This window comes from Falco biarmicus, chromosome 5 (assembly GCF_023638135.1).
Source record: "Falco biarmicus isolate bFalBia1 chromosome 5, bFalBia1.pri, whole genome shotgun sequence".
NCBI classification, from domain to species: Eukaryota; Metazoa; Chordata; class Aves; order Falconiformes; family Falconidae; genus Falco; species Falco biarmicus.
The window spans coordinates 76,749,312-76,764,089 of record NC_079292.1 but is presented as its reverse complement, the minus strand read 5'-3'; the positions used below and the strand labels follow the sequence as shown (position 1 = coordinate 76,764,089).

Here is a 14,778-nt window from a genome sequence, read left to right as displayed (position 1 = left end):
AAGATAATTTAGTTTAATTAGATTAGTGTTTTCTTTTCTTAAGTGGCATTTTTCTTCCTGTTTGTAATATATTTTCCATTGGATTCTGTTTTGCTGTCTTTTTGAAAGTTGAATTTGCTGAGAATGTGTCTGTATTTGAAAAGTTTATTTTACTGTCTGCCAGCATGGCCAAAGAGAATATGCACCCATTTTTGTGCTAGGCTTTAGAGACTACCTTGAGTAGCAGCATATGGAATTAAGATACTGCATTTATTAACAATTAACATGAAAAACCCAGAACCTTTCAATGCTGCACACTTCAGTATCATGACAATACAGTAAGGATTTTTTTGGTGTACAGACTTAAAATGTTTAGTCTTTCCCTTGTTTTGGGAACTATGATTTTTCACTTGACCCATAGTTACATCAGTTCTAGAAGCAGAGGCACACAGATCAATGCAAAAATTAAGAGAAGCAGCTAGGAACAACAACTTATGTTCAAAACCAGTGATGCAGTTGTGCATATGATGGGAGAGGGGGGACAAAAGGCTGTGTACTAAAAGATGTAGTTCTGCAGATACTTTCTGGTTAAGGCTTGGGTGGAAGATCCATTGCTTGATATTTTGCCCACGCTGTACCACATACTGAAGCAAAACTGCTGTGGGTGTGATCCTGTACTGTCTTGGGAAAAGCCTAGAATAATTCCATAGGTGTTTCCCCTCTCTTCCCTGGTTCTACGTTATATCAGTCATCTTCAGGAAGGAGCAACACGTGAAGCACAGGGCACCCCTCTTGGTGCTGGGGCCCCTCTGCTGAGCTGGGACTTATGGTGATTAAGAGAAAAACTTCAAACACATTTAAATGAACAGGAGAATCCCACCCAATTTTTCCATTATTGTGGTTTTTTACTTGAATGACTTAACTTTCCACCCATTTGTACAAATCAGGCTGTTTGGCCTCGATCGTGCCAGTTACCCGCAGAGGGAACCCCGTTTTTGCTGGAGCTGCCCATCGCTGGGGAGAGGAGCATGCTGGCTGCCCGTGCCTGGCAGTGCCAGCAGCTCCGGCAGGACGCCACCCGCCTCCCCTGTGGTTCACCCTTCGTCCTGGGGGCAAGGCAGGCTGAACACCAAGGCAGGCACTAAGATGCTTGAGAAACATCCCCCTGTAACATCAGGGGAATTTTTCCTATGTTGTTATTCACACTTTGGGCTCTTTATGTAAAAAGCATGTGCACATGAGGTGGCTGCTAAACATCAACTAAAATGAGGCAAAACTTTGCTTCTTGGGAGGTGATAGTGAGGGGAGATGGTAACTCAGACATCTTACTACTTCTATGATAGCAGGATAGTTATGGCCTACGATAGCAGACCGGTTATTTTACTACCAGAAGTTCACTCCATCCAGTTCCAGTATAGGAAATGTGCGTGAGGTGTGTATTTCTAGTTTGTTTCAGAGTCTGTACCGCATCCTCCTAAAGACAATACTGGACAAAGTAATTTTAGGAGTATTTTTCTCTCCCATGTATATGCATTTTTATAGCAACTAAACTATTTAGGAAGGAATTTAGCATGTTTTTGTATTTTTTAGTGTGATTTATATGTTCTGTCTTAAAAGGTTCAGTATTGTCTGAAGAATCAGCTTGCAAAAAAAATAAATCTCATGTATCAACAATGATTCATAAATCATTTGTGTATGTAGATTGATACAGAAGACACCCGCCTAAATACTGCGCTTTCTGAAAAATAAAAATAAACACAGGCAAGTAAACATGGATTTGTTTTAGATTACATTCTTAAACAAGCCAAACTATTTATTTGCTGCATTTTTATTTGAATATTTTTTTCAGGTCTAAACAAAAGTTTGTTTAGAAATTTTTTTGTAATTTAATTCTTAGGAATTTTGAAAAATACTAAAATGTAAATGAAAAGTTTCGTTGTGGGTGAGTTACTGCTCTTGACTGAAAAATAATAGTCTTTCATTTCACCAGAAAAAAATCTACATTTTCTGAAATAATGGTTTTCAGGCTTAGGAGATTTCTATGGTGTTCTTCTCCAGCTAAACGTGGAACTGAAATAATTTTTCTACAGCTCCAACTACTTGATGAATACAGTAACTGAAATATTGTGGTCTTACACACAGATACCAGAATAAAATTCTACTTTTTCTTTCACTTTTGTTTCAAAAAGTAGTAATTTTGATCTTTGATTTCTCCCGATATTTTTAGCAGTGCACAACTTCTGTCTTCCCAAGTGATTATAACAATGGCAGATATTCAGTGCCTGTAAGTAAACACTGAAAATCACTGGCTTCATTACACTTCTGGGCCGTTAAATATCTTCTTTCATCTGTCTAATTCCTCTCTTCTCATTGCTTCAGCAATGTGACTCAATCAGCCATGTGTTATCTTTCCCAGATCTTTTCTGAACATAGTGTAGTGTGCAGGAATGCGGTTTGTCAAACGCATTGTGTCTGAAATCCTTTGTTGGGAGAAATGGAGAGAAAGAGATTATAAAATGCCGCAAAACCTTCAATAAAGCTGTTCCCAGGTTTCTTGTATCTGTTCAGCCAAACAGAACATTCATACCTCACTTCGATGTATAGGATGGTATAGAGTAGTATACAGTATGTATTGTATCTTCGAACAGCATCTGTTGTCCAGGCTGCAGTTTACAGAGTATAACTTGTGCTTTGGCAAGTTTTTAGACTCATCAAAGCCAACACAGAGGGGAATTTAGAAGAAAGAAATATATCTGTTGTCTATAATGTTGGGGTTCATATTTGGTGAGATTTAAGACCCTGCTATTTTTTGTAGGAGGTGAGCAAAAATACCCACTCAGACTGGTGCTGTGTGTTTCTCATTGCTCTGCTATTATAAACCTTTCTGAGGTAAAGTCGAGCAGTGCAAATAACTTTTGAAGCTGTTAGCTTCTGTCAACCGAGGGAATCTCTGGCTGACTTCCTATAGCATTTCCTCCTCAGAATTTCGTACACAAAGTTTCTTAGTAGCTGTCTTTTACGCTATTTTGTGTTCAGTTAAGAACTTCTATATGCAGAGAAACATCTGCTAAATTCATCATAAAGCCTTGGCACTTGGTTTCGAGGCTTTGATAGTGCAAGACCAGGCTCACCTTGAAGGCCGTGTGTGTAGATGCCACGGGTGGCAGGTACGTTCATGTAGTTTCTGGAAGAATGAAAAGGGAGGGCAGCGATCGTTTTCACCTATGGAAGCAAAAACTTTGCAACAGCCCTGAAAAAAACATCTATTTACAGTACGTTATCACTGTAAGTTTAAGTTGAACGTTTTACACTGGAGTTGTTTTGAGAAATTAGTGTAGAGTAGGTAGGAGTAGCCATGTTACGAAGTGACCAACAAGCTGCCCAGTCCACACTGATGTGTGCACCAGTGTTTTGGGGTATAGATGCTGTTTTCATGGTAGTGAGCTGAGTTACGCTGTGAATTCTCTGTCAGTGTACCCTGACATAATTTGTCTCTCCTTTCCAGGTCAGATATCCAAGGGGAAGTCTTGGAAGTCTTTGTAATGCAAATCTAGCTAGCCTTCGTTCACATAAGGAATGCTAGATACTGACCCATAAGGACTGAGTTCAGGATTTCTGTGAATATGTGGGATTTGAATTAACTCACTAATGAAAGCCTCCAAGAGCATCAGGCGCATTCAATATCTAAATTGCTTACATGGTTTAGAAAGCTAAAATTGGCTCAGGGATGATTAAGAGAAAGCTGGTTGATACTGCTCGTTGGCAAAAACATTAACAGGAATCCACCATGGCACTTGGATGTTTGTTGAACAGCTGGTATGTTTTGTTTAATATATTCAAAGGGAAAAGTGTCAGTAGGTTTGTTGGAGATGGGCTGTGCTTATGGTGGATGACATGTAATTGAGATGTGTATTAGTGAAGAAGTGAAATAGCGAAGAAGCAGATCCAAGCAAAAAAGCTTGGATATAATCTTTGGTAGATTTTGTGTGTTAGAAAATACACAGCACATTAAAGGCAAATAAAAATGTGCCAGACAGTAACAACCATTAAATTTATACAAGGAAAAAATAACAGTGAGTTCAGTTATTCAAGTCTGATAATCACCTGTGGGACAGACAACTTCCTGGAGTGTCCTTTAAATCCATGATATTTTCACAAAAGATTAGAATGTGGGTATGGAATAGGGAAATCACTAGTCCTGGGTTTCTACATGCAGCAGAGACACCCTATATTCCACAGTAGTACTTGTTGTGTTTGCCCCAGAGGAGATTTGTCCTTTATTACACTGTTTTGTTGATTGTATACCTCTTTTCAGCTGCATTCTTCTGCCTTACGGAACACAGTCCTGATGCAAATAAAAATTGCAATTAAAGTTACTGGCAGACTGGATGTGTATCATTAGTTTGTAGCTTTATTTCAGTACTAATGTTTTCCATTTTTCTTTCTTGTTTTTACAGAGGGTATGAACTGTATGAACAAAGATCATGGGTGTGCACACATCTGCCGGGAGACGCCCAAAGGTGGGGTAGCCTGTGAATGTAGGCCTGGCTTTGAACTTGCCAAAAACCAGAAGGACTGCAAATGTAGGTAGATGAAGATTAAATTTCAAATGCCACAAAATGTCTTATTTTCATCATTGTTATTATTTTCCAGAAGCCAAGAAATCAACTTTGTTTGGCCAAAGGTGATTTGTAATTTTAGTAATGTATTTTTTGCGGTAGAAGGTGTATTTGGGAATGGATAAGAGGGATTGAGTAGCAGAATGTTGGCAGTGACTCTGTTAGCAAAATGGTAACAACTTTTCTACCTTTCTATGAACGCAGAAATGTGAGGGATCAGTTTAATCCAGGCTTACCTTGTAAAGCAAAACAAATAAAGCATAGAGGGTTCTGGCTTGGAATATTTTGCAAGGTCCACAATGATAGATGCATTGATAATTCTACTAATAGATTTAATGATAAACCTACCAGAGCTATCAATTTAAGAGGGTGAATTCCTCTTTTCTAAAGGCTAGATATAAATGTCTGCTCTAGTCCTGATTCCACTGCATGCAGTCTACTTCTCTTGTTATTACCTGGAAAACATGCAGTTGTGTCATATATACAGTTCAAACAAAATCCCTGACTGATGTATTCTTGAAGCTAGGATGCTGAAGATACAGATACTCATTAGCCCACAAAATTGAAAATTGTTCTGTACGGGTTAAAATAATCGACCCTCTGTAACTGAGCGCTGTCATCTGAAAGCTTCCGAATTGCATGGGCATCTTTCTGATGGCTTCAGTGAGTGTAAGGTGTGATTCCAATAGCTTGCTTTCCTACTTGGTAGCTTTGTGAGAGACAAACAAAAAGGAAATGCAATAAAATTACATTAAACATGTTATGTGCTTTGCACAGGGCCAGTATTTTTATGATAGTCTTTCTTCCACTTCACCTTTTTTCTTCCTGCAATCTCCACTGCGTAAATATGCTTAGGTTGTATTAGTTTGCAAGTACAAAGTCAAAGAATCACCTTTTAGTATCATAAAGAAATGCCACAGGATACTGTACAGCCTGACTGCTCCTCAGTGTTAGAGGGTGCCCAGGGCCAAAGGCAAAAAGCACAGAGAAAATTTGCCTTTATGGTAATTTTCATTCTCAATGTTTATTAGAAGTGAACATTGCATGTTGTTAATTGCAGTGCAACATAGCTACATTGGTAAAGTGGGAGAGGATGTTTATTTATGTTGTTTAGTATTTGTTTCCACAAATGTGTACATTCCTTAAGAATTCCATTACTCTTTTTCTTAGTGAGATGGTGACAGGAGGATTACAGCCTTTTCTGGAGCAATATTTCTAAATGCCTCAGGGTTTAATAGAGTGAAAAACTTTGATTTATTCTGTGCCCTGTGGTTGTCAAATTGTAGTTGGAAGTATAATGAACTTCTGCTGACAGACCTCTAAGTAGGGACGCTGAGTTTTCCAAGGTTGCAGTTTGCTGCAGAGTGCACCGGCCCCTAAACCCACAGTACATCCCGCAAATATGTTCCATAGTCTTACTTAAAATAACTCTATTTCTAGCCTTTACAAACACAAAGAAGTATAATGCTGTAGCCAGATAGCCTGGCTATAAAATACAATAATTGTGAGATTACAGCAGGCTATTTATAAAGGCCTGGTTCTGAAACCAAATCTTGACTCTTAAAAAAACTTTTTAACAGCTAGCCATTTCAGTGGAATTGGCTTAAATCTTGAGCTGCAACTTTGCAAGTACTGAATACAGCTGGGTTGAAGAGCTGGAAAAAAGATGCTTGTCAGCCTGGACTAGGTCTGTAGCCTTGTATACCAGGGACTGGTAGGATCAGATATACCCCTAGTATATCCCTCTCAATTATTCTGATTTATCATAGTCCCTCCAGGAGACTGTGCCTTTCAGAGTTTTTCAGAGCTTGCTTCTCTGGTTTTTTATGTGAACAAGTGACAGAGAACCAGTACTTCGTGAGGTGAATTTTTTATCTTCCAGTTTGCAAATGCAGGGGGTTGGACTTGATGATCCTTAGGGATCCCTTCCAGCTCAAGATCTCCTATGATTCTATGAATCAGAATACTGTGAGAGGTTTTCGGATGTATTGGCCCAAGCCCACTAGTAAAGAGACAAGTGTTCCTCAAAGGAAAAAAAGATGTTAAAATAAGTTAGCATAAAAAATTGGAGAGAGGCTCCCTGCTTTTTATGTATGCATTATGAGGTTGTCATTACATCCTAATTACATGATTACGTATCACCTGATCATACCATCACTGCTAATAAGGCAGTCACACTTTTTTCATTCAGCATATATGATGGTCAGTGCTCGTTAAACAGGCTTTTGGTCAATAGCTTCCTTTCCATAATTCAGTGTCATGCCTTTCCTGCTGCACAGTATTTAAACCCTATTGTGAACATAAAATTTTTAATTTCCTCATGGGTTTTCCCATGATAGTCGTTACTATAATATGGAAGTGCTTTGTAGGCATTGTTAATGTATTTTCAGAATATTCTTGTCAAGTTTAAAAGTACTGGTTTGCCTATCTTACAGATGAGGAATGAATATAAAGATGTTAACGTCAAAGACATTTAGTAGAGATAGGTGATTAACAGGAAACACCCAGAACCCAGCTCAGCATTTACAGCATTTTAGTATGATCAAAGCCAGGCTCCCAGTAGTTCCAGCTGTAGTTGCAAATGCCACGGAGAAAGGTATATATCAGTAACCTGTAATAGATATGATTCAGGTGGCTTGCCAAGCCCTAAGTAGGAATTCCATGACAGAGGCAGAAATAGATTAGAGATTTTAAGGCTCTATTCGCTGTCTGAACAAGACCGTCTTTTCTTGACAGTCTCTTTCTGATTTACTACTCACTCTGCAGCAAATGAAACAAGATTCTCCAGCTGTTTCCAGGAGCCTGACTTTGCCCAGCTCCCCTGTGCACTGAATAAGACAGGAATGTTTTCTGCATTTGTCATTAAAGATGGTTATCATGATACAATAAGTCTATGTATCAGAAGTCTGGTATTTGGTGGCCTTTGAGTGCTTAATATTGCAGCCTTAATGGTTTCTTATTGTAAATTTTAAACATGCAAGTTCTCAGTTACCAAAAATAAATATAAAAATCTTTCCCACCATGCTAGGAAAACACAGAAGCATTGAGGCTGGATGGGATCTCAAGAGGTCATCTAGGAATACAACAAGCAGAATCATAGAGATCCATGCATAATTCCTCAGAAGGACTGCATCCTTTAGATCCAAAGCAGCAGTAAACAACCATCTTCTGTTTACACAAACCATTAGAAGAAGATTATGTTTCGTCAGTGATTTTCATAGATACTTGCTGGAGAAGCAGAAAAAAGAGACATAGGAATAGTGAATTCAGTTCTAGATTATAGTGGGGAAACATGGGATATGACCTCCTGTTTCTGTATCTGTATCCATGATAGATTTTAAGTTCCTGCCTCTGAGCATGATTGCATTAGAAATTTTTGATAAACTGAAGATTTTTCCCCAAATATAAGCAAACCAAGGCATTTTTTTTAATCTCATTTTTAGTTGGATCAGTTTAGCTGGAACTTGAAAAAGTAAGAGGAAACCGAAAGCAGATGCCCATACCTGCAGGTTGCAACCTAGAAGAGTTATAAACAAGTAAAAGATGAACCTTTTAATGAAAAATGCTGGGTAACCTTAATTACAGCTATTTCTGTCTGCCCCCTCTGATAATGATTTAAGTGAGCAGGAGGGCTAGTGCTAAGTAATTCTAAAAATCATGTCTAGTATGTTTACAGTAAAATGCTGTTGTAACTATGCCAAGTGGCAGCTTTTCAGCTCCCGCTGATAATGTTCTCATGCAACTATTTGCTAGCAATACAAAGATCTCCAGAATGTTAAAAATGTAAGGCTATACTAAAATAAATAATGCAAGCAATGTTGCATGCACAGCTTCATCACATAGAGATGCCCATATATTTATATAAATTATATATTTAATGGCCAATTTAGTTAAAAAACAGTGCAATTTTTGATTTATCTAGAATTACAGTGTGCTGGTTTGAACTGTTGCAGAAAGCCATGCTACAAAACCAAAAGATCTGGCTTGTTGCAAATTCTGTGGCATCTGAGCCATAGTATATATACTTCAATCCACATGCAGACAACATCAGGACATAGTTGTTTAGGAGATTTTTTGAGTTAGTGAGTACTAAATGTTAGATTTAATAATTGGCCATATGTTTTCAAAGACTCCTTGTCATGGGCATGTCAGATGGAATAAACCAGAAAAAGGATTATGTGAAATTTCAGAGAAGCTCTAAAAACAGGATTTAGGCTTTGTTCTGGTATTGTCAATCTGCTGGGCATTTTAGCAAGGAACATTAGTATCATTCCTTAGTGGAATATGTACATTACAATCCCTTTTGTTCTTTAAGATGTCGTTCCTATTCCAGACAGTTGTTTTTTGTCTTTCATCATAAAAATGCCATTTCAAGACTAGTACATATATTTCTATGGATGTAAGCACGGGCTTACCTGCAAAGCTGTGTCTCAGGAATGTTTAGCTCAGCCCAGGCAAACTGAATAGATGATGCTCCCTGCAGCATAGGCAGGTGGCCAGTTTGGAAGATTACGCCACGCTGCCAGGCTGCAGGCCCTGAAAGGTGGCTGGCCAGTTCAAGAGCATGAGCATTATAGTCAGCAGAAAGAATTAATCTTGTTTGAAGACACTTTGAAGCACCAGTGTCAGGGCTTTGGCTCAGGATGCCCCATAGCCCTTTGCTTATAATAGAAACAGGGTTGGGAGAACAGTCTGGTAACTTGGCCACCAGCATTTAGACACCTCACATAGATGATTAGCATCTTTGTAAGGCTTGTGTGCTGTTTCTTCGCATGTTTGTAGCCGACGTGAGCAAAGCCTTCTTTATGAGATGCTGGGTTTAGCCAGTTGTACAGGGTATTTCTCCCACTATCGGAAAGGGCCCAGCGTTTTGGTTACTCTTGAGATATACACAAATGCTGAAGCAGTGTCAGAAGCAATGGTGTTACTCTGGTTTTAAATCTGCTATGTGTGGATAAGTATATCTGAGCTCCTACAGATATGTGTATATTCTCCTTTGGTAAAAACAAAAAAATATTTACTTTTTTCCATCTCTTTTATTGTAACATGATGTATAGCATTTGAAGGTGATCTGTGTCTGTCATAATTTACCATTTGGCCTCTTTTTGTTTGCCTCTTCAATGTCACAGACTCTGAATGCACACAGTCTTTTGCATAGCTGTATAGTCCAAAATTTATCAGAAATAGTTTTTTGAGATTTCTCATTAATTTTGTTTTAATGCTTTCTGACAAAAATGGAGTAGATCTGGATGTCCCTTTGCTTTTAAATAATTTTGCTTTTCTTCCTCTAAACAAGAGAAACTTCTCAGTGTCACTGGTACAGAATTAAGGCCAGAAGAAAATTGATATGACATATTTTACAACTGGATTTTTGTACCAATTTCACCTGCAGAGCTGTCAAGCTCCAGAATTTTTTCCCCAAGTCTTAAAATAAATAAATAAATAAATTGTAGTCTAGACAGGAATTCAAATCCTTCAAAAACATGATTTACTAATATTTATAAGAGACAGGAAGAGGAAATTACCTACATCTGTGTTCATTGACTGGGCAGAACAGGAGCAGTGACTTTAGTACGTAGGGAAACTATGAAAGAAGTGTGTGATTCTGCAGGATTCACTATAAGCCACATCAGTCTAGTGCGATTTTTCATGGACAAATAAGAGTAAGGAAAAGTCCCTTATATTACATGAATCAGAGCAACTGTGTTACAATATTTTCATCTCTGCCAGCAAAGGCTTTCAGCAAGGAATGCCAAAAATAACCACTGTAGTCAAGTTGTTTAAAATGCATACTTTTTTGCTGGTTGCATTTCAAAATCCCCAATAAAAATACTGTTGGACAGAAATGTATTTAAACATCTGGCATAAACAACACCTTTAAGTTAACTTGTGATGGCACTGCAGTCCAACAAGAATAGAAACATTGAATGAACCTCCACGTAGTTCAGGAGGCATATGGGGTCAAGAAGGAGGTGAGGATAGGTAGATGGAAATTACTTTATCCTGGATTAGCTCTGCCAGCATGCACCCGATAGGGTGGATATTGCAAGCAACTGCCTTCTATACCACTTATTATCCTTGCTTGATCACATCCCAGACACAGCTGGCCAGAAGAGAGGTCATGTTTACAGTCAGGCTGCAACCAGCTGATTCAGACAACCTCTGTCTGTTCCTCTAGCTCTCAGCTAAGATGCAAAACAGTATTTAATCTACCTCCAGATTAACCAAGAAGTTACTGTTGCACACATAATGTGGCAGAGAGAGGGAGAGAAGAGAAAGATTAACCCCCAAAAATTGCAAATTAAAGCATGGGCAAAAAGAAGAGACATGAGGAAGGACAGGCGTAGTGTTGAGCAAGGAAATGATTTTTTCGGCATGACTGCATTGAAAAGGTGGGAGGTTTAAGAATGGAGAATTGACATAAAATCTTAATTTGTTTGTTTTGCATCAAAAATAAAGCTAAAATGTTATTGTGTATTGAAGGAAATGAAATGTTGCTTCCATTTGATGCAAAGCAGAAAGATTTGCTTCATCTATTTTCTCACAAAAAGAAATTAGTAGTTAAGTCATAGAACTGGAGAAGCAGAAAAAACACCTGAGGGTACTTGTTGCTTAGGGGGCTTTTTAAATATAATTCCTTGGAAGCTTAGGATTCTTATGACTTGGGGTATGTGAGTTCAACTCCTTCCTCTGCCTGGTGGGACTGAACCCACAATTCCCATTGTCCAGCCTAGTGTCCAGACTGTCAAACTGCAATAAAGGAACGTGGATCAGGCTGCTGTCCATCTTTCTCATTGACACTCTTTTCAATTGAATGGAGCAGCAATATTCCTGGGAGGAGAGGTGGGAATCCAAGCAGGTCCCCTTCTCAGAGGCTGTTCTTAGCACTAAGCCACAAGACTATTCCTTCTCTATCTCTGGACAACACAAGATTTTATTCAAAGTGTACGATGTGAAGGACCAAGGATGCTTGCACATGTAGTAGCCTCTGGTCTGTGCTCACTTGGGAGATGGACAATTCCTGTTGTGATCTTTGCTAGACTTCAGGGACTGTGTCTGTAAACTTGTGGATCCCACGCTGGCAGGATTTTTTAATGGGAATTCTGTTGGTTATGCTGTGGTGGGTCTCCCCCGGATGATTTTCTTAGAACTGTTCCATTTCAAGCTAAATACTTGAGTAATTACTGAGAGTGGCATGATTGTTCAGCACTGGGACACTCACACCAGAGGTAGGATATTGCAGTTCTAGTTACTGTGACTGAAAATTCCAGTCTACTCCCTTTTAAGAAGCTGCATTAAAGCAGAGTCACTGAGGTCAGTGGGAAATTATGAGTTTAGCACTACTGGATTAGATAGAACCTCAGTTTAGATTTAGATACATAATTTTAAAATCCTGTTAACCAGTATCTTGGGTTTACTGTATATTGCAGTTTGCTACCCTGGGTCTTTTATAAACTTATCTAGGAAAATTCTGCTAAGAACAATGTGAGGAAGTTCTTTCTGATTAGTCAGAGTCAGTATTTAAATTACTGTAACATTTCAAAACATTGAAGTCCTCTGAAACAATGAATATGATGTATGTAACTGAACAGTGATGGTATATTGGATTTCCCCTGTACCTGCCAGTATGTATATACCAATAATAATACTAGTCCAAATTACCTATATATAAAGACAGAAAATTGAATTCAGAATTCAGTCAGATCAAAATTGTGTTATTCAGCATCAAGCTGTGTGACTGCAAAGGATTAAATGGAACAGGGATGTAGGAGAGGCATTGTTAATGGTGCTAGCCAGCTTAATATTTAAAAACTGGTGTGTCCTAATAGTCAGAAATTAAATCCATCATGTGACAAAGGAAGGTGAATCTGATCTATTAATTCATGTAAAATTCAAACCTCTACCTGTCATGAAAATGTTTGTTTTAATATATGTTTAGTATTTTTTTCACTGGAGGACATTTTAATTGCTAAAAAACATTTTGCACTGTATGCTTGGAAGTGAAAGCTAACATCTCCAGTGTTTCCTTCCCAGTTGAGGCCAGCACACTACAGGGCCGTAACAGCCATGTATTTTTTGTTTCATAGAAGAAAAGAAAAAAAAAGTGGTTCCTGTTTTATTTTTAAACATTCTTCTATTCTAGGAGGACCAGTACTTGAAATACTAGATTTCAAGACTTATATGGTTCTATTCTTGCTGTGTGGTCTCTGCTTCCTCCATTTAGAAAATAAAGGGGAAGGAAAAGAGCAATGCTGTCTATAGACTTGAAAATATATGTCTGTATTAGTAGACTGATCATTTCTTCATGCCATATATATCACAGACATGAAGCATGTAACTTTTACAAAGAGGTGGAATTGGCTAGCTACTCATACTAAGATTATGAATACAAATAGACTGGGGAAAGAGTAGCACATGCTTCTTTGCTTCTTTCTCTTTTTTTCTTCACTGCATGGATTGACAGTAGGGCATGAGACAGTAGCGTGGCAAAGATAAGGGGGGGGGGGGGGTTTGCAGAAAGAACAAGAAATGCCAGTAACTGCGAATACAAATATTGCATTGCCTTATGTCGTGGTATGTACTGCTCTTCTGTGTTCTGAAAGGCCCTCAAGACTAATTGGTTTCATTGTCATTTTATTTATATATATATATATACACATTCATTTGGGGCTTAACTAGTAACCTGTAACTATGGGAATGGAGGCTGCCAACACACCTGTGATGACACAGATACTGGTCCTGTGTGTGGTTGTCATCAGAAGTATGCCCTACATTCAGATGGCCGAACCTGCATTGGTAAGTACTTCTCTGCAGTGCATTTTATTTTGTACTCTTCATAGAATATATATGTGCACATATGTACGTGTGTATGTGTGTGTGTGTGTGTGTTTGTATCTCACAGGCATTTAGCACCATTGCTGAGAGAACTGTGTAACAGCAGTTCCTGGCCATACTAGCTAAGGTCACACTATACAGAGAGAAGCATTTGTGCATGTTTTGTCAAAACATTTGTTAATGAAGTATCCCTTTGTTACTCCTTTGTAACTTTTATTTCTTTTCATAACTCTAATGATTTTCAAAGTTAAAAGGTGTAGAACATTCATAATCACGAATGAAAGTTCAGCTCTTCCGTTCACTTTGTATGAGTCAAGACTTCCTTGCGTAAGCAAGGTGAGGAAAATGATCCTCTTTTCTAAGCTGTTATCAGGGAAAATTAATCATCATGATGTGCTTTCTTCCCTGTTGTATGTTTTATGATTCTAAAAGTTACAGCGGTTGTAGTAAATAAGCTTTTACTCAGAATATCAGTGGGCTAAAGCTGTTCAAGAGATGGAGCATCTTGGGAGATGCTATGCAAACATTTATGATTATAAAATATATTGTTTGCTTAACGCCATTTCTTTCAACTCTGCTTTAAAAAAAATAAGTATATTTTTGCATATTGCAAGTTAAAATTTGGAAATTCTAACTCACAGATCAGAACCTAAAATCCATAAGTATTGTGGTCAAGTTGACTCCTTTTGTTTGTTTAATTTCAAATTCTTACAAATTCCTAGTAATTTCCTGAGGTTAAAAAAGAATGGACACACATTTATCATCTTTTCTTTCCTTTATCAATACTGCAAGACAGAGCACTTGAAAGCCATGGAAATCGATCAGATATCTTTAGTGATCCCTTGGTCAGATCCATGGCATAAATCTCCGTGGCTGCCCAGAGCCTCACTCACTTCTGATGGGTTTCATTGCACAGATTGTGGTAGGGTGAGGGTTACGCTGGCAGGGGCGGAGCTGAACAAGGTTCAGCACTGGACTCTGCCTCACTCTGTACGTGAGCTGTGTCTCAGCTTCCAGGATCTCTCAGCAAGTACTTTTGATTAACACAGAGGGCTCCATCGTATAGTCGTCCCTCTGTTTAAATAACCCTCCCTGAAGCCTGTGGCAGTTCCAGATGCAAAGAATTTGCAAGAGCAAGGACCTTGAGGTTTTATTGAATGGATAACTGATTTTCTGTTTATTAGTGTTCACTAATATCCTTGGATTGATGTTTTATTTTGTCCAGCATGTAAAAATAATTTTAAAAGTTGTGTACATTGCACCTGTTTTTTACATTTTTTTTCCCCATTTTTGTAATATAATACATACAACTCCATGTTAAATTCCTTGGTCTTGTGATGTAAGT

General features: G+C 38.2%; 1 protein-coding gene across 4 annotated transcripts in view; it reads left to right on the top strand.

Moving 5' to 3' along the window:
* Positions 1 to 14,778, top strand: part of SCUBE1 (signal peptide, CUB domain and EGF like domain containing 1) — a 218,111-nt gene that overhangs the window by 104,713 nt on the left and 98,620 nt on the right. For all 4 annotated transcript variants that reach the window (XM_056341038.1, XM_056341037.1, XM_056341036.1 and 1 more), the window contains exons 5-6: positions 4,437 to 4,562; positions 13,278 to 13,394. In XM_056341038.1, the coding sequence (XP_056197013.1) occupies positions 4,437 to 4,562; positions 13,278 to 13,394 (243 nt within the window). The remainder of the gene's footprint in view (positions 1 to 4,436; positions 4,563 to 13,277; positions 13,395 to 14,778) is intronic.